Source organism: Penicillium nucicola, assembly GCF_028828085.1.
Source record: "Penicillium nucicola strain IBT 29836 chromosome Unknown utg000001l, whole genome shotgun sequence".
NCBI classification, from domain to species: Eukaryota; Fungi; Ascomycota; class Eurotiomycetes; order Eurotiales; family Aspergillaceae; genus Penicillium; species Penicillium nucicola.
This window is the reverse complement of record NW_026643125.1, coordinates 3,934,794-3,953,772: the sequence shown is the minus strand read 5'-3', so window position 1 is coordinate 3,953,772 and position 18,979 is coordinate 3,934,794. Positions and strand designations below refer to the sequence as shown.

Here is an 18,979-nt window from a genome sequence, read left to right as displayed (position 1 = left end):
AAGAAAGCGGTTGGAGATTATCAGCCATTTGGCGGCCTTTGAAACACTAGTAGGTCAAATCTGCAATCACACAGTAGTTTTGTAAAGTAAGAAACTTCCAAGAAAGGAAGGTCAGTATCCTCAAGATTGCCCTGGTATCAAATCACTGCCACGTGAATAGATTGCGCTAGTTTTAAAAGTGAGTAGATCCCGTAAGGACTAACGGCGGCCTAGTATGAACTGTACATAGTGTACATGCCGGGACAGGGTGCCTACTGCTCGTCTTTGGATTGGTTGGGTTTTTAGTTTTGATATCATATAGTACCCGTGGACGCATATTGAGTTTGAGCAATTAATTTCGGTTTGATTGCAGATCAGCAAGTGCCCTTGTCCAGGGATCCACACGACAACGAGGCTGAGACAGTCAATTTCATTAACTCGATGTGGCAATCGCTTGACAAAATCTCCACGGCTCATGTCAGGTTCACCCTGATCTTCTTCACTATCTAGACCCGCTGTCTGGGTTCATGTAAAGGCGCCACCGCCGATCTCAATAGCAACGCAAAAGGCAGAACCGGTGCCCCGGTACACGAACGTTGAGGCCATGGCTATTGGCTCTGTTTTATCTCTATGGAACCCGTGGGCGCTACTTGTCCGGTGATTTCAGCCGTGGATCTCATCGTTCCAGTTAGGGGTTAAGGAATACGATACGTTACCGATCTAACCTGATGTCAGATAAGCGAGGATTGTCTGAACGTGGTACTCAGTGGCTGCTGATGATAATAGGGGCACATCGATATTGTAAAATATGCTATATCTTGTTGGCGATATCACCGTTGGCGTTCAATAGGGGAACTGGGAAATAAGCAGATCAAAATACATTCTTTGACAAAGTGGCATGACTGGACTCTCCAAGTGGACTATGATATACATGATAAGATAGAGCTGGGCCTGGACGATGTATCGATAACTTATGAAAGACGTTGACTAGTTGCTGGCGTGCTCATGTCACTCATGATTCAAAATCCTGGGCATTTCTCTCTAGAGATCAGCAAGTGTGTTCAATTATGTTAGTAGACCAAATTGTAACACCTTTAAATTGTTGTCTACAACTCAAGAAAACTCTTGTATTTACCATTTTTAAGGATATCAAATCATTGAGGCGTTCATAAGTAGCTACCCATTTCGATTACTTTTCTCAAACCTAAATTTGCTCTAATATGAATGTTAATAACATTATAGAATGCTTCTCTGTTCTCATTTGCGATAGAGATACGGGATGGTGTGATTTTCATTCAAAAACTAGAGCTCATACTTTCTACGATACTCTCGGAGAATGTCCAAATAGACGTGATATACGTGCAGATTATCCCATCCACTAGCCCTCATATTTCAGACACGGTCATGATAAAGAATACAAGCAACAAATGGTATCTTATTTCAAAGCGCTTGTGAACCCAAAATGTTGATGATAACTATAAGCCATCGTCTCTCCAAATCCTCACAATAACCAACTTCTCCCACCCAGCCTGCATCCCACTTGACCCTACCGACTCTGCCTTCCATCCACCCCACCCACGAATCCGTTCTTTAACATCCTCGGGATTATTTTGCTTGCAAAGCAAAACATAAGCCACACCAGTTGGCGACAAAACCCCCGGAATAGCATCAAGCAATCGATCCGTAGTCTCCATACCATCAGCACCACCAGCATAAGTCAACGACAGAAAGAAAGAATCACTGTCAAACTTGGCTGAACGAGACATAGCCGCCGTAGCAGTAGGATCATTATCAACAGCCGAAGGCAAGCGAGGCAAATCCTCCGTGGGAACATAAGGCGGATTGAATAGCAAGACATCAACACTCCCAGAACGAAGAGGTGCACACAGATCAGCCGTTAATGAAGAGACGTGAATAGTGCGAGGATGTGGCTGCTGCTCTGCGTTGATGGCATTTACTGCCGTCTCTCGTGTTGCCAAACACGCATTGCGATTCACGTCCGTTCCCAGCGTGAGGATATCGCGTCGACCGAAGATCTTTTCAGACTGTGCGGCTGCGAAGCCCAGAACCACACCTGAGCCTGTGCCTACTTCAACCACTAGTGGTGATGTATGCTTTGTTCTATCGAAGCGTTCAGAGAGCCATTTTGATTCGGATGCTGATGACAATGTGTCGAGGAAGAGGTACGAGTCCTCGGAAGGCTCATAGATTGTATCGAAGGATACATGTGATGTATCCGGTGTTGGCAGCATGATTTGAAATGTTCAATGAGTCGATATGCAGCAAATTCCAGTGATGTATCAAGTATGGCCGGTGTTAGCGACGCTGGTGGGGTGTCGCAATGATATTGAGAAGATGAAAAAAGAATGCCGCGATATTGTCTCAGCTCTGCACCTCACACACTAGCGTCTCAAATTCCACTTTAATTGCCTTCGAATATACAGCATCAAAAGCATCAAGCAACACAGGAAGAAAGAAAAAGCCTCCAAAGAGCCGAAAGTCATCCCGACCCGCTGATTCGCGCGTGCCGCTCGCCGCCTTTGACAGAAAACCCCCAGGAAATTATGTCATTCGACTTCAACATCCAGCTTCTCTCGAACATTTACGATGCGTGTCGCTCAGCGTTTACTCATGGCTACGCCGGCCTCGATTGGCTCGAAGGCTAGTCTCAGTGAGGCCCTTGCACTGCTCCCGCCGCTGCAGCTGTACCGCCGCATCCTGCGCGTTCATCGCAAGCTCGACCCGGAGATGCGTGTGCTGGGCGATTCTTATGTGAAGAATGAATTCCGCGCACACCGGACCGTGGAGAACCCATTGCATATTGTATGTTTATTCCTGATGGTGTTGGGACGGTTGTATTGAGGGAAGGGAGTTATCGAGGAAGCGGAGCTGCGGACAGACCGGGTGTTAAGAGTAGAGCTGTTGCTGACATTAATCGTGATAGATCGGCTTTTTAACCGAGTGGCAGCTATATGCGCAAAAGCTGGAGGGTGAGCAATGGGCTGGAGAGAAGCTGGACAAGTCCAAGTTTGACAAGATGAGTGGTATGTTGTTGTTCCTATCTCGATCATAAAAGTGAATGCTAACACCATTCTTTGTAATAGATCAACAACTTGGACAGTTGCTCGAGTTGATGCAGGCTATTCGCAATGACGAGGGCGAGAGCAAATGAGTCAAGATCCATCGAGACCAAACATCGAGGGCTCTGAAGCAATCCACAAGAAGCTTCGGAGAATGAAGTCTTGCCTTCCCCAAATGTAACACTGGGGGAAACTTGTGACATTTGGTGGAGACCTGGTCAAGTCATGCTGAGAGATGCTGGCATTTCTCATGTTCCCCCCAGCTCAACATACATAGAAAGCGAACAGACGTGGCTGTGAAGCCTCGTTGACTGTAAGATAGTGAATACAAGCTAGTGATGCCATTTTCTCTCCCCCAACCCTAAGTCCAGGCACAAAGCCGAGGCCTAGCCCACTCAACCCAATAGTCCCACCGAATACCCAATGCGACTCAATGCGCAAGACGATAAACCAACCTCGACTAGAAAGATCTCCAGATTTCAGTGGAGCCTGCGCCCTCCCAACGACAAGCTGAGTCATCCCTTGAAAGTGGGAGCCCCGAATGCCGGGGTATATCAAATTCTCAACTTCATTCATTCCCTCCAAAGTCAATTGAGAAAAAACCCGAAGAACAAATCGCCGAGTCTCTCAAAATGCCTGCTCTTCTGGAAGACCCCTCAACCCGCAATCCCCCACCAAATGCCCACATCGCAGCAGCGCCCACTCTGGAAGCGCGGCACATAACTCTCCCAAAAGATAAAAATGCCAAAATGACTCTATACCCGATAACCGAAGGACCTAAATCCCTTCCACAGGATCTAATCCGTTACCTGCACGAAGAGTTCAGCGCGGAGATTATCCGTGGTGGTACTTATCCCATGGAAGAGCCTCTGCCACTGGAGCAGTTTGCTGAATACTGGTTTGGGACCTTTGCCGTCCTCGCCATTCTAGACGATGTGAATGGCGGCGAGGGACTTCAAGAGGGAAGAGATTGGAAGACTGTCTGTCAAGGCACATTTTATATCAAGCCTAATTATCCTGGTATGTCTGATCTTATTTCCTTTTCTCTGTATCATCAAGTCCTTTGCTTATGGTCATACGACAGGTCGCTGCTCGCACATTTGCAATGCTGGATTTATTACTACCTCCGCAGCTCGGGGTAAAGGCGTTGGATACGCTATGGGAGAGGCCTATCTTGATTTTGCACCCAGACTGGTACGGACACCTTCCTGATATCATTTCAGCTCTGCCGAGCGCAGTTGTTTGTTGATCGAGCAACTGCTCCTTCAGTAGCTGGTTATGCACCACCATTGAAACAAGACTAATCTATCCGAATTAGGGCTACACGTATTCCGTCTTCAACCTGGTCTTCGCAAACAACCCAGCTTCAATCCGCATCTGGGAAAAGCTCGGGTTTAATGTGATTGGTCGCGTGCCCAAGGCTGCACGACTTGCGAATAGCGAGGAGTTGGTTGATGCTTTGATCTTCGGACGGGAGTTGGGGAACTAGGGTGCCAACTTGGTTTTCGTGTGCTGTATGCAAATAACTTGTCATTGTGTAATTAGTTTGTGCATAGGAATGCTATTTGAGAAGTCGTCATATAGAAGAATACAGTTTTCGTAAATATCACTCGATATCAAGTACATAACCACTCTCACAGATCGGGGACATACATAGACCAGAGAGAAAACACTCTCGACAAAACGTAATAAACTACAAATGCTGTTCACATGTAGCATAGAAGCAGGAGAAAACAGAATGTAATAAAAGGTTATAAAAAATACTACCCAAGAACAAAACAATAAAAACCGGAAAAAAAGTAGAAATGAACCCAACGCTCAAACCATACCATGCAAACAATAGGGATATCACGCAAAACCGGGCTTTCAAGATGACGTAGTAGCCCTCGTCCTCAAATCTAGGAGTCTGGCTTATGTATGCATATGTAAACCAATAACCCAATCAAATCTGGACGAGGGGTGTAATGCACAAGGTGGGGAAGATGAGATAACTTAGACAGAGTAGAAGTGAAGATGTTAGGACTGTTGGGTTGGAACAGTGTTGATGAAAAGGGAGATGAGGGTGGATAGAGATAGAGATGGAGAGAGAGGGAGGTACTATAGGAGGAGGGAGGCTATAGTACATGAAACACAACACATGCACAAGGATGCGGGTAATGATCAACGCCACGGAGGACGAGTATCAACCTTTTGAGCCGTAGACTTTTGATCCCGCGTAGGCAATGGGAGAAGACTAATCCGCCTATTGGTCGAATGGCCGAGAGATGTACCCGGCCGCGAGGACTTGCTAGGCGTCTCAGGTACATTTGGAGCATGTGAGACACTCCGGGTGAAAGTTGAGCTCACGCCTGCGTAGCTCTGGCGACTGCGGGGTGTGTTTGACATGACCGGCTGTCGGCGTAGTCGACTATATGGTGGTGGGTCCAGGAGTGAGGATCGCGGGGTTGGAGAGAGAAGGTTCCGCGAGGGACTTCTATCACCGAATTGAGAGGAGATGCGACTTGTTGATCTGTATGTGCCCGGTACTGGAGATGCTGATGTGTCTCGGTGGAATGAACTTGGGAATGGGATTGCTGACGAGGGCCGGGGCGTGCGAGAGATCGGGGCGGAAGATTTGCGGTATGTTGTATATCCAGTGTCTAGATCATTGGTGTTGGTACTTCCGTTCCACCGGGGACGGTTGGGGTTTGTGGATGGCGGCACTGGCGTGCGAGATGTGTAGCGGGAAGCCGGGGTCGGCGTGAAGAGACTTGTGGATCTTCTTGATGGAGTTGGAGATGTAAGGCCAGATGGTTGGGGGATGCTTGACTTTCGGCCTGTGTAGTTCGCTGTGGACTGCGGCAAGCCAGAGTAACGCCGGGTCTTGGGCAAGGCTGATCGAGTTGTGGTGCTTCCCGCTAAGCTCTCGCGCCGGCTTGAACCACCCAAGGGAGTTGAGGCGCCCTTGTAGCTGGGACCAGTTATGATAACCGACGAGGCAGGCGAGCTTCCTGGAGTATCGACGGCACTGCCTGTGAGTGGACTGTCCATGGTCAAGATGCTAGAGATTGAGTCTCGAAGCTGCTGGCCTTTGACAAAATGCACGTCTTCAAGAGAGGTATCCATGACCTTGGTGCTAGCCTTGAGAGCATCCGTGCGCGATGTCATATCAGACAAAAGACGTAGAATTTCACCATTGACAGTCAACCGGTCATTGACACCCTTCTGAATGATGGAAATCACACGCTCAATCGCTGGTACATAATGCATCTTCTTCGCCTCGTAGTTCTCAATGCGCTTCTGCAACGTGACCGGGTTGTTCAGCTGCATGCCACTTTCCAGCCCTTCTTGCAGCTTGCCAATGCTGCGCTCCACGGACTCAAACATCTTCTGTGCCTGACTTCCAGCATTGCGGAAAACCAGAATCCACTTATCCTCTCCCAGCTCCTTCCGTAGAGCTTCCGCATCTGTCTCAAGAACCTGATAGCTCTTCTCCAACCTGTTTCGTCGATCCTCAACCTCCTCACATGCACTCGGGAAGATAGCTTCAGCCCGTGCCTGGAACATGGATAATCGCATAGGCAAAAAGTCCAGTGAGGCACGGAGCGGCTGCATGCGCGCAAAGATGGCCATCAGATTCGAGTGACTCGTATCATCCTGCGGTGTTTTGATGACAGGGGTGCCAGCAGCCGAAGCCAGAAGAGGACCAATGCTCAGGCGTTGAGAGGCCGCGCGACTCTTAGTAGGAGACTCTTCCACGATTGTCTCCAGCTCGTTGATATCAAGACCACCAGTCGTCTCACCCGTATCCATCAAGGCCTGGTGCCGCTTCTCCTCCATCTCGAAGATCAACCCGCTGAGGTTATCAACTTCCATACCCACATCACCGAGAACATTTGACCAAAGCTCTTCCCACTCCATCGCCAATTCAACTTGCTCTTTCACACCTCGCAACTTATTTTTGATCTGTTTCCAGTTGTTGAGGATACTCTCCATCTGACTAACAATCGTTGTCAAACTCTCCACATCAACATTCGCAATATCATCCCGTAGCTGCACATTCTCAATGGCGCGCACGTACACATTAACCAAGCATTCAAACCGAGTAATGGCCTTATCAACCCCATCAAGACCCTCCCGTCCACCAGCAGCAGCCCATTCAACGTCATCCTCGGAGTCCAACCCACTCAGCACATCAGATGCTTTCTTAATCCAAATCTGGATCTGCTCTGCAGCTCCATTCAAAGCCCTGACAGCCGAAAGTGCCGTCGCAATCTTGGTAATGCTCGCCTCAAGCGAATCCGGCTGCGGGAGAGGAATGGACGTCAGCTGCGACAGCTGATTGCTAAATGAAGCGCGGGAGAAAGAGTATATTGATTCCGCGCGTTGGAGACCCATGGGGTTGAAATAGGACTGGGAATTGGATGATGAGCGCGAATGTGTGTATTCAGGCGGGGAATCCTTTGGCGGGGGATCAGGCGCGCTCTGCGCATCTTGATTTTCTTTGCGGGCCGTATCGTCAACGTATTTCTGGAAGTCGGTGCGATCGTCTTGGATAGGATTGCTAGGTAGGAGGGTCGGTTCGGGGTGTGTGCGCACCGGCGCCTGCGCTGGTTCCACGACGGACATTGGCGCTGGCAGACTGGCGAAGTCGGTTGTTGGAGGGAGCTCGTCCTGATGCTCAGGCTGGTGCTCGGGCTGGTGCTCGGGCTGGTGCTCGGACTGGTACTCAGGCTGGTACTGGGGCCAGTCCTGGTTGGGGCCGTCCTCGACCGCTTCGGTTGAGACAGCCTCCTCCTGTCCGTGTAACTCCTGTCGACGTGCGTCTGCAATCTCTTGGAGAATATCTTGTTGGGGGAGCTCGAGGTGGTTTGAAACGGTTCTGCGCGGGGGATCGTGGGCTTGACCGGGCGAGGTACCTGAACCGTTCCACGCTTGGCCCCTCCGCTCGACTTTGATTGACAAGTCCTGGTTGCGACTGTCCAGCTCCTTCAAGTGCTCTTCCGGGATTCGACCGACAGCATTTGGGTTTTTGGATTGTAAGGGAGACTTGTTACTGCCATCCAACAATTTAACGCGGGCTGCGAGGGCCGGGGAGAGTCGGCGGAGGATTGATTGCCGGGGACCGCTGTTTGGTCCGGTATTGGGCTCGACTGGAGAGCTTTCGTCTTCGTTGTTACTGCTCCCTAGACTCCACAGGGATGACTTGGACTTTAAACGACGGAGGGTGGAGGTGCCGGTGTCATTTGGGGAGACGGAGAGCGCGGGGGTGAGCGACGGAGGTGAGGCAGAGACTATGGAGGCGTTATAAGGATGCGCAAAGTCGGTCGCAGAAGTTGGACCGTCGACTGTGGCATGCATGGAGACAAGGCCCTTGAAGGGTGAGCAAAAGGACCAAAGGATGCGATCCAGACAGGGATAGCTGGAATGTTTCGTCTCTCGGCAAAGGTGTAAGTGTAACACCCTTCTATGAGAGGTGTGGAGTAGGTAGAATTGTCGAGAACAAGCTACATGTAGTCTGTCAGTTGTCCTATAGTTCAGGTGAAGACGAAGATATTGGGCAGCAAAGAGAGAAAGAGGGAAGTGTGGCCTGCCCTTTCAGCCCCGTAGATTTACTATGGGGCCCCGTTATGTCTCCTCGGTATGTGAGGGACGATGAAATCATGTCTTATATTCCTTTCTTGTTTCACTTAGAGTGTTTCTCATTGAGATCTCTGCAATTTGCATTTTATATCTCTTCCCTTTCCACGACTGAATTGACGCTCAGGAGTGTCCTGTACACGTCAATTGCATATGATGTTCAACGTCTCTGCAGATCAACACGGGCTACAATCCATGTTCGGGCCACAGGCAACTTATCCACTCTGGATGCATGTATGCGTCTATGGAGAGTACTAGTATTATAGGTACAATGGATGTAAAATTCCGAAAAAATATATATAATGAGAATTCAAATATAAGGGCAGAACAGTCGGCGACAATTCAGGGGTATCGTATCAAATGCCCAAAGAGAAAAGGAACAAGAACCGAGATGCAAACATGCACTTCCAACAATTAAATCAGCCCAGCACTTGGGGGTCGTCCGGGGTTGGCAGCTTGCCAGTCCCGTACCAACTCCTCGCGGACAGTTTTACACCAGGCCAGCAGTGCAGTGTCAAATTGCTTCCAGGCCTCGGCACCGCTGTTCTGTACAACACCCATCACATCAACATCCAAACGCAGCTCCCATCGGAGCTCTGCGGCTTTCACCCAGTACCGAAGGTTGTCAGCCTGCCGGTATGGCTTGGCAATGTCCTGGTGGTGCGCCGTGATTTCCCCGAAGTTGCGTTTGGACTTCTTGATCGCGAGGTTATGTAACTGGACCAATGCACGTCCATCCCGAAATTGATCCAGGAACCGGGTTGGCAAGGATTCGCTGGGTGTGTCTTCAACGGGTGTCCAGGTAGGCAAGGAATCACCGCCAGGCATCAAACTGCGCAGGAAGGACTCTTCGCGAGGGCGCTCTCGGCCTCTCCAGTCGCCAGCTGCCCAATCCCAATTTTGCCGCTCTTGAGCTTCGAGGTCTTCAAGGGCTTTCTCGCGGACGAGCATGGTGCGCACACCGGAGATCCACCCCTGAATTCGATCGCGCTCTCCCTCGCGCAGACCGCTAGCAAAATGCCGAGCAGCCCAGCGCTTCAACACCTCCAGCACGTCAAAGAGCTCCTTGCGAATCTCGCGCTCGCTTTTGATCGAAGCTAGACGTTCTGGGTGTTCATGAGCAGTGTAGTAGATCTTGGCCGCTCGGATCGCATTCGTCACATCATCCAAAATACACATGCCTTGTGCCTCTTCCTTGTTCTTCGGAGTGGGAGCCTCGCCAGCTTCCTCTATATGACTATCGGGGACATCCCCTGGAGAAAGACTGTTGCGGATAGGCTCACGCGGAGGAGGCTCAGCACCATTCTCAATAGCCTCGATATCGGTTTCCGCCTTGTCCAATGCGAGCATCAATCGCCGGCGCAAAGAGATCAAATCCGGCGGAGGAGGGATATGATGCGTTTTGATGCTGTACGTGCTGACAGTGGGTGGCAGCATCACCTCGGCATCCTCATCCTCATCCATTTCACCCTCGGCAGAGTCCGCCATATCCGTAGGGCTGGACACCAAATCGTCCATGTGTCGCTGATTAGGGGTGATCAACACCCGCGGCACGCTATCCTTCCCCTTCTTCTTGTCCTGGTCCCATTCCTTGCCCCGACCACCTTTTCCATCCAATAAGCCCGTCCGAGCAAAGTAATATTGTAAGTGGGCGATGCTGCCGAGGCTCATAACACTGTCGCGATGGCGGGCCGAATCCGCGAACTCGGCTCCCAATGCACGGATGTATCCATGACGCCGGGACGAGGTCGACACGGACGATCTGGCATCTGCGGAGGTGGCGGAGGAGGTGGAGCGGGAGGACTCGGAGGAGAATGTACGATCAGGGGAGGAGTATGACGAGATGGCAGGTGTAGCTGGGATAGAAGGCGAGGGTGAGGAAGCCCGCACAGCAGCCGGGAATGCCTCAGTGTCTGTTGAGCGTCGTGGCTCGTCCATTGGGAATTTGCTGTGGGTTTGACTTCAGGTTGGAATGTTGGATCGGGGTCGCGGCGTGGTCCCTGGGAATGTTCGTGAGTTGGACATGTGGCGGATTGTGTGCGACCAAGTCAATGCTCCCGAGGTTGAGCGGGCTATATAAGCAAATTAATGAAAGGACGGATATTTAATGAAACATGCAGGATCGACGGACGAGAATCTCTTTTTGGTCAAAAGGGGGGCTCTCGACTAACCGGGGCTAGTAGGGGGTTGCGGGTCAACGGCCGCCCACAAAGAGATGTATTCTTTGATCAAGGATGGATGGGATATCCCCTTACTTGATCGATGGATGAGGTTGCAACATTTTCGACATGGAGAGAGAGAACCAACATCCAAGCTGGGAATACACAGAGACCAGGAAGGGAAGTCCCGTGTTGGTGGATTGCCTGGTTAGGCTTAGCTGCCCCGCGTTCCATGGTTGAGTTCTTATGCTTAAGTATGGAAAGATCAAAGTTGAAGATGAATTAGGAATGCTTGAGAGGAGAATGCTATGGTATATGTCCCTAAACGCCATTTTGATGAAATTAGTTCTTCGCATTGAAGATGTCCTTCCGGTCCCACCCAGTGGGCCTAATATTGTCAATGCCTTTTGACGGATGGTCACGCGCAGGATCATAGTACTCAGTCTGGAACGGGTTTGGATCGAGAGCCTGGTTGAGGTTGCCGAGTGTATGGTTGACCTCGCGATGCTTGGCCTCATCGGCACGGACATACATCAGCAAGTCCCGCATCTTGCGCTGACCCTCTGGCATCTGCCAGTAGTGAACAGCAATCTCGGGTGCATTGAGATCATTCCACTCTGGAAGCTTGTTGGATTCCAGCTCCTCAATAGCACGGGTGTATGTAATAACAGCTTCCTCCTCGAGGTATCCCACAAATCGGTGGCAGATACGAGGCGAGACCAGGTAAGCTAGGAAGAAGCCATTGAAGAAAACGCCTTGGGCGCCGAGGACCATCAGGCGCATGAACCAGCCAGGCTCAGCCAGTTTCAAGAATGTGAGAAGGTGCATCCGTTCGTTGAAGGCTTCCTCGAGGAGGGTCTCGATCCTATTGACAAGACAAGTCAGTTACTGATCTCTCCATCGTGGATTCGTAGACTGATCACATACCATCCATTATCTCTCTTCATCTTGCGCAAACTGCGCAAATGACGCAGCATGCCACCCACCATTCCTGGGACACCCGCCACGCTCTCGAGGAAGATAAATCGAGTCAACCACTTTGACTCGGTCATCTTAAAGCTAGCAGGAAGTTCCTCGCCCGCCTTGGGGTGTCTGTACCCTGTGGCAATGTCCATGCCCCATCGGAAAACACGGACAGTGCCGAGGGCAACCCAGTCGGACCAATTTGAGGCCTCACGGTGTGCAATATGGATATCCTTCATTTGGGCTTCGGTATAGCTGGCAAAGGGTTAGCTTCTATCCGAGCGAGAAGAACACGGGTTACTCACACAGGGTGTACCCAAGCTGATTGTACCTCCTTCACATTGGGGGCTTTGGGAGGCGGGAAGAATTCCTTGATCTGGTTTTGGTGTGTAGATGAGATCAAGCGTTTGGTATGACTGAAGTTGCTGGTTCGTAAGGACGAGCTCAATGTTGTAACTGTCATGCCCGAGCACGTTTGAGCAGCCAGATGTAGGTAGTGTGGTCGTACTGCAACCCGCAAAGGGGCCGAAGTTATGAGGGAATTCATTTGATAGTTGATGAGAATGTGTGTAGATGGTAGGTATGAACTATGAGCAGAGCAAGAGAGCAAGGGTGCCTTAAATATCTACATCGGCCCTTGGAACAAAAACAGGCACCCGATCCCACGCGAGTAAAACTCAGCCCTTGACGGGTTCGTGACGGGATCCTGACGGGATCTCTGAGCTTCACAAACAAGAGCCTGAAAACGAGAGATGACAATTCGTATACTTCATTGGCTCCACCTTATTCAACCCCCCACATATCCTTATGCGTCCTGTATGAGCCTCCTGGCCTGATCGACTGGAGAGTTATCAAACTATGAATATCCCTGAACAAAAAGTAAATCCACCAGGCTTCCCATTATCTCTAGAGAATATTTTGTACTCGCTTTTTACTGTCTACTTCCCAACTTTTCCCACGCAAATTTGCGCAGGTGACCTCGGGATAGACCGGGCGAGAATGACTCAGCGCAGTGCAGAGAAGCCCGAGCCTTGCCCGTCTCGCCTTTCGTTAGTTCCGATCCCGAGATGTCATTTTCAAAGCCCGAGTCCAAAGAACCAATAGTGGTTTCCATATTTCCTCACCGGCGTCGAGGATGACAACAAATTTGTCTCCCGGATCCTGCCGAACAACTTTATCCTCTTGGTTTCCCCCATACACTGAATCATATACGCTATCGTCTCAAATCAATCGACGGTGTGAACCAACTACCCCGGATGTATGTAGCGAGCAAGACGGTCACCGTATCAGTCACGGTGATCGACGATTTAAATTGGATCTTGATGTCACGAGGGACTTCCATGAACAATCTGGAAAGATACCCAAAACAGCCTAGTTCCCCGATTCAAACATAGACTCCCCAGTCCGCATCACAGCAAAGTGATCCTCCCCATCTGTGACTTTCATATCTCGTTTCTCAAGCTTCACAACATGAGCCATACGGGGCCCCTTGCCGATCTGCTGGAAGAACTTTTTCATGATTTCATCGCTGCCCTGTGCCTCGCCTTCGACCTATACAAAACCGGCTGAGTAAGCTTACCATTCTAAGCTGTGCCTTTCACAGTGTATGAATGAAGTAGATACCCACCCGTCCGCATGTAGTGTTTCGGACCCAGCCCTTGAGATCATAGCTGGTGGCGCATTTCTGGGTGAAGTCTCTGTAGTTTGTGGCCACGGTCAGTCCCTCTGCTGGAGATGATGTCATCGCATGAGTTGCAGTGATTCTTACCGGAAGCCGACGCCTGTTATTCGAGTTAGTAGTGTTTGGGTGGATCAGGAGAGCTGTTGGGTAGCTGGGATGGAGAGGGACTCGCCTTGTACGGTGCCGTGGACTTTGAAGGCAACCTGAAGTAGATATCAGCATGCGGAGATCCCTTGGCTTTGGCTAAAAATGTAATGTAGCAAGGTAGAGGTGTCTGTGGTCACTAGAATAGCAGGGCCAATGCTCAACAGGAATACTCACTCGTTGCGTGGACATTGTGGTTGGAGAGTAGGATGAAAGGCTGGAAGAATCAACAAGCTGAGGTGGATGGCAAAATGGACAGCTGAGAAAGGCGGCTACATACATAATCGAGCATCAATCCTCGTATGCTTCTTTCCGCGCCAACTGTATTTCTACAAGTAAATATTACTCCAAACTAATAAAATTACCCCAGATTTAATCTTCCTGCATCACTCTGCGAAGTAAATGACAATGATCCACATGAGTCATCTACTGCAATCGCTGTACACAACTTGCAAAACGCTCTTCTACTGTGTGTTGATGCTGAATCAAGCACTTGGAACTCACGTCATATCCACCAAGTCTTTGTCTTCTGTAGAAACTCTTCCCAATTAACGAATCGAAGAGGACGATAAGCAAGCAGAAGCTTTGGCCTATGAAATGACTCAATGGACTGAAGCACGCCCTGCCAACGGCCCCGCATGTCCTTCGATGTGTCAGAGCCCTGGAAATTCTATAAAATCGTCAGCCCTTTTGTTTTCTCTTTCTCCTTGCCATACAAAAAACATCATGAATAATATTACCACTTTCGAGCTTCCCAAGGTACGACATTTCCAATTCTAGTTCTTGCTTCTATTAACACATCGTCAAGTGGATTGCATCCCAATCAGGGAATGTCTCTCTGGTACTGGCCGGCAGTGCGACTCCAGCTCTGTCCATCCAGGACATAATCCAGCTGTCCTCGGACAAGCAAACAACTGCCAGCAACCTATCCGTAGAGTCGATGAAACTGACTCTGGGTCCGAGTAACGGAAGTGAGAATCTTCGCCGGCAAATCGCTGGGTTGTACGATGATCAAGTCGCTGCAAAGCACATCATAGCTACGAATGGAGCATCAGGTGCCAACGCGCTCATATTTCAAAGCTTGCTTGGGCCTGAAGATCATGTCATCGCGATGTATCCTTCATACACACCTCTTCTGGCAATTCCGAAAGCGAAAGTCGGCGAGAATATCTCATATTGGTCTCTCGACGTGAAGAACCAAGGCCAGGGGGATCTCCAGCAATTGAAAGACATGATCAAGCCAGCCACGAAAATGATTGTCCTCAACAACCCGAACAACCCCCTCGGAACCATCCTGAACGTCGAAACCCAGCATGCAATTGTGGCTCTGGCCCGAGAACACGGGCTAATCATTGTTGTAGATGAAATCTTCCGCCCATTATTCCATACCTCGACAAGCCCGCCATCCTTCGTAGAGCTTTCCGACGAGAATGACAAGATCATTGTGACCAGCTCCGTGAGCAAGTCTTGGGGCCTGTCTGGTACCCGAGTTGGCTGGCTCGCCACAAAAAATCCCCAAATTCTCTCTCAATGCCTCAATATGTGTCTTTACACGATCATGGCGATTGGCTCAATTGATGATGCCATTGCTGCAGAGGCATTGAGTGACCGATGCCGCCCTCAAATCCTAGCAAAGCATCTCGAAATGGCACAAAAGAACCTCGCCATTTTGGAAGCCTTTGTCAACAAGCATGAGAGTGTTTCGTGGATTAAGCCGAGCTCGGGGGCGACAGCTTTTGTGCGGTTTTCTTCCAATGGTGTCCCCGTCGACGATCTTGAGTTCTGTCATCAACTGAAAGCACAGAAGGGCGTTCTCCTAGCTCCTGGCAGTCTTTGCTTTGGCTTGCCAGCTGCTCAGGATTTCCGTGGATTTGTTCGCATGCATATCACAGGCCCGCCGGAGAGATTGCAGGCTGGACTGGATGCCATCAGTGAATTCTTGAGCTGAGAGGAAATTCGTTTGCAAATAGATCACAGCAGTTTGGTTAGTCAGTAGAAAGTACAGGTTTTATGAAACACATCAATCAATGCGATGTTTTTCTCGATCAATTAGTCGCCACAAAGTGACTCATCTATGCATTCTACTCAACGTCTAATGAATAGTGTAAGAGTATGTTGGCAAATTGCACAGGAACTCACCATCGTTTCTAAATCTGTTTTATGTCTCTGGACTTATTCCGTTCTTCGACATTAATTTTCACACCCAGAAATTGTAGTAAAATCTACGAATTTACCCCGGATTTCATGAGCGGCTTTGTATAAGTTAGCCTGTTGAATCCCTCGATGTGATATTGGCGGGCGCTGATTGGATCTGCATGGATCTACAGGGATATAATCATTAACTTACAACGTCCTAACAAATAGCTGATCGAATAATTTTTCAATACTAGGGCCCTCTTTAGCGTATAACTTAACGTGAATATTCACATAGTTCAAGAATCGTAGTGGCCACCTAAGTGGCGGTGCCTCGGCCCCCTGAGTAAACATCGGAATTTCAACCACTCCGACTTCCACTTCGACACTTCCACATTCGCGCCGGCCATGCCACTGTTATAAAATGCCCTCTCTTTTCACATGGCTCCGGCGAGTTTACTCGCTGGACACCCTAGACACTCGCTTTACCTCCACCGCAACACCTGCTCACGACACGCGACCATCCTCGAAAGATGCCCGCGCCAACGCAATCGCCCAGGGCGCGCCGCCATCACTCTGGCGCACACCCGAGTTCTTTGTCTACTATCTTTTCTTCATCACACTCGTTCCATTGATGTTCAAGACCGTCATTGATGCCTCGAAGGGTTAGTGGATCACGCAAATCGCTGAGGGGTTGGAATACTGACCGGGTTGGACATTACAGAAAGCAACCCAATTTACCCCAAATACTCTGATCTCTTGTCACCAGGATGGATCCCTGGGCGCCTGGTCGTACGTACTTGTGTTCAGCGGAAGGTCATATATAAGCACGAAACTGACCTCACGCACGCAGGACAACTCCGATACGCAATATGCAAGCTTTCGCGACAACATCCCCCCTCTCCTCCTCCTTCTGATCCTCCATCCTCTTGTTCGCCGGGCTTACCAGTCATATTCGAACCGCTCGAAGATTGTAACAAAGCCATCGAGCAACTCTGTGGTTGGTGCGGGCGAGGCGCAACTCGAACAGCGAATGCGCTTCGACTTTTGGTTCGGACTGGTGTTTATCACTGTGCTCCATGGAGTCTCCGCTCTCAAAGTACTGTTGATTCTGTATATCAATTTCCGGATTGGAAAGGATGTTCCGCGTTCTTATATTCCGGCGGTGACTTGGACCTTTAACCTCTTCATCTTGTTTGCCAACGAGTTGTGCGGAGGATACCCCCTCGAGCGGATAGTGACACTATTCACCCCAGCATCTGGCACCACCGGAGAAAGCACTAGCATGCTGTTCCAATTTGCCCAGACTATTGACAGTTTTGGAGGACTCATGCCACGTTGGGAGGTCCTTTTCAAGGTGACTGTTTTGCGCCTCATCAGCTTCAATATGGATAACTATTGGAGTGTTGACTACCCTGCGGCAAGTCCAATTGAAGTGAGTTCTCGGTAGTAGTTTTCTTCCGACTGACATTTAACTGACCGGATTCCATAAGAAGAAGCAACTTGACCCAGCGTCCCTTTCTGACCGCGAAAGAGTCAAGATTCCTGCAGAGCCGTCTGCTTTCACTCTACGCAATTACATTGCCTACATTCTATACTCACCGTTGTATCTGGCTGGTCCAATCTTGACATTCAACGACTATGCCTCCCAGCAGCGCTACAAACCATCATCTGTAACTCGCAGCCGCACCGCACTCTACGGCATCCGATTCGGCCTCACGCTTCTCTGCATGGAACTCATCCTCCACTACATCTACGCAGTAGCAATCTCCAAATCCAACCCAGACTGGTCCGTCTTCACCCCAGGCCAACTGAGCATGTTAGCCTTTTTCAACCTCCATATCATCTGGCTCAAACTCCTTATCCCTTGGCGCTTCTTCCGCCTCTGGGCTTTAATGGACGGCATCGATCCACCAGAGAACATGGTCCGCTGCATGTCAAACAACTACTCCGCCTTCGCCTTCTGGCGCGGTTGGCACCGCTCCTACAACCGCTGGATCGTCCGCTACATCTACATTCCCCTTGGTGGCGGTGGCGGTGGACGACGCCCAGCCGGAGGCCCCAAGCCAGCCTCCCCACCCAAGTCCAATCTCATGAACAAGTTCCTCCAAATCCGCAACTTCCTCATGGTCTTCACTTTCGTGGCCCTGTGGCACGATATCAACCTCCGCTTGCTTATGTGGGGGTGGTTGGTTACGCTCTTCGTCCTGCCCGAAGTCCTCGGTGGTATGCTATTCCCCGCACACCGCTGGCGATCCCGTCCTACTACATACCGTGTTTTGTGTGGTATTGGATCCGTTGGAAATGTTCTCATGATGATGATCGCCAATCTGGTGGGCTTTGCGCTTGGTTTGGATGGACTCAAGGATCTCCTTGCTGGCTTGACTGGCTCGTACTCTGGCCTTGCTTATATGGTTTCCTGCTGTGTTGTCTTGTTCGTTGGTGTGCAGGTCATGTTTGAGGTTCGTGAGGATGAGCTGAGGGCTGGTATTAATCTGAAATGTTGATGCCATCAATGGGTATTGGTTGCATACATGGTCATTTATATGTACACTATGGCACTTGTGAAGTGTTGGGTTGACTTTGAAAATCCGTGATTCCAGACCTAGTGCAGCGTCACATTTAACGATGCAAATAACTCAATTTCTTCTTCCAAATTCTTCCATTATACAGGCAATTAAAATTAATCATTCCCCTACAAGATATCATACTATTTAACAGTGTTCAGCCTTGGGCTATGGACTGCCCTTATCAAAGATTGCTTGTGCCGTCTGTTGCGATGCCCAATGATATACTGACCTAGACTTTCAGGTCAGAACAAGTCTACAATTTCTAAATCCCGAAAGCAGCTACAATGTTCAGGGTTGCAATCAGAATAATGTTATTAAGAATGGAGGTAAGAATATCTTCACAAATAGCTTCAGAAAGCGAACATACAAAGAAACAAAAAGAGCCACCAACGTTCGAGTGGAATTTATGGATGCCTCACCCCACCTGCGAACAAGCCCTCGATCCTCTTTGCAGCTCTCTGCCAACTTGACTCTGCTAAACGGTCGGTGGAAACCTGGGTGCTAGGCTCCACAGGCCCCGTGTTCGTCCCGTCGAGGATGATCTCGACGGTATCTCCTTCGCCGTCATATCTGCATGGACGTAGATGGTCATAGTGTAATTTCAAAAATTAAATTTGCGTTGAGATACTATATGTATCTCACAGTCACTTC

General features: G+C 49.7%; 9 protein-coding genes across 9 annotated transcripts; 4 read left to right on the top strand and 5 right to left on the bottom strand.

Moving 5' to 3' along the window:
* Window positions 1–1,454: 1,454 nt before the first annotated feature.
* On the bottom strand, window positions 1,455–2,231 carry N7511_001499 (S-adenosylmethionine-dependent methyltransferase; the record flags this gene model as incomplete). Its single annotated transcript, XM_057123924.1, has 1 exon — window positions 1,455–2,231. The coding sequence occupies one exon, from the start codon at window positions 2,229–2,231 to the stop codon at window positions 1,455–1,457; it is 777 nt and encodes a 258-aa protein (XP_056989657.1).
* Window positions 2,232–2,586: 355 nt separating this feature from the next.
* N7511_001498 (succinate dehydrogenase assembly factor 3) lies at window positions 2,587–3,151 on the top strand (the record flags this gene model as incomplete). Its single annotated transcript, XM_057123923.1, has 3 exons — window positions 2,587–2,802; window positions 2,924–3,023; window positions 3,084–3,151. The coding sequence occupies 3 exons, from the start codon at window positions 2,587–2,589 to the stop codon at window positions 3,149–3,151; spliced, it is 384 nt and encodes a 127-aa protein (XP_056989656.1).
* A 540-nt stretch (window positions 3,152–3,691) lies between these two features.
* Window positions 3,692–4,548, top strand: N7511_001497 (GNAT family N-acetyltransferase; the record flags this gene model as incomplete). Its single annotated transcript, XM_057123922.1, has 3 exons — window positions 3,692–4,079; window positions 4,144–4,253; window positions 4,378–4,548. 3 exons carry the CDS (start codon window positions 3,692–3,694, stop codon window positions 4,546–4,548), a joined length of 669 nt encoding a protein of 222 aa, XP_056989655.1.
* A 671-nt stretch (window positions 4,549–5,219) lies between these two features.
* Window positions 5,220–8,399, bottom strand: N7511_001496 (KAR9 family protein; the record flags this gene model as incomplete). The annotated part of the gene is made up of 1 exon (XM_057123921.1): window positions 5,220–8,399. The coding sequence occupies one exon, from the start codon at window positions 8,397–8,399 to the stop codon at window positions 5,220–5,222; it is 3,180 nt and encodes a 1,059-aa protein (XP_056989654.1).
* A 693-nt stretch (window positions 8,400–9,092) lies between these two features.
* N7511_001495 (uncharacterized protein) lies at window positions 9,093–10,616 on the bottom strand (the record flags this gene model as incomplete). Its single annotated transcript, XM_057123920.1, has 1 exon — window positions 9,093–10,616. The coding sequence occupies one exon, from the start codon at window positions 10,614–10,616 to the stop codon at window positions 9,093–9,095; it is 1,524 nt and encodes a 507-aa protein (XP_056989653.1).
* A 563-nt stretch (window positions 10,617–11,179) lies between these two features.
* On the bottom strand, window positions 11,180–12,347 carry N7511_001494 (alternative oxidase; the record flags this gene model as incomplete). Its single annotated transcript, XM_057123919.1, has 3 exons — window positions 11,180–11,702; window positions 11,765–12,055; window positions 12,106–12,347. 3 exons carry the CDS (start codon window positions 12,345–12,347, stop codon window positions 11,180–11,182), a joined length of 1,056 nt encoding a protein of 351 aa, XP_056989652.1.
* An 824-nt stretch (window positions 12,348–13,171) lies between these two features.
* N7511_001493 (acylphosphatase) lies at window positions 13,172–13,817 on the bottom strand (the record flags this gene model as incomplete). The annotated part of the gene is made up of 3 exons (XM_057123918.1): window positions 13,172–13,351; window positions 13,428–13,724; window positions 13,803–13,817. 3 exons carry the CDS (start codon window positions 13,815–13,817, stop codon window positions 13,172–13,174), a joined length of 492 nt encoding a protein of 163 aa, XP_056989651.1.
* Window positions 13,818–14,351: 534 nt separating this feature from the next.
* On the top strand, window positions 14,352–15,573 carry N7511_001492 (uncharacterized protein; the record flags this gene model as incomplete). Its single annotated transcript, XM_057123917.1, has 2 exons — window positions 14,352–14,384; window positions 14,434–15,573. The coding sequence occupies 2 exons, from the start codon at window positions 14,352–14,354 to the stop codon at window positions 15,571–15,573; spliced, it is 1,173 nt and encodes a 390-aa protein (XP_056989650.1).
* Window positions 15,574–16,182: 609 nt separating this feature from the next.
* Window positions 16,183–18,265, top strand: N7511_001491 (putative glycerol:H+ symporter (Gup1); the record flags this gene model as incomplete). Its single annotated transcript, XM_057123916.1, has 4 exons — window positions 16,183–16,423; window positions 16,483–16,550; window positions 16,612–17,193; window positions 17,252–18,265. The coding sequence occupies 4 exons, from the start codon at window positions 16,183–16,185 to the stop codon at window positions 18,263–18,265; spliced, it is 1,905 nt and encodes a 634-aa protein (XP_056989649.1).
* Between the last annotated feature and the right edge of the window lie 714 nt (window positions 18,266–18,979).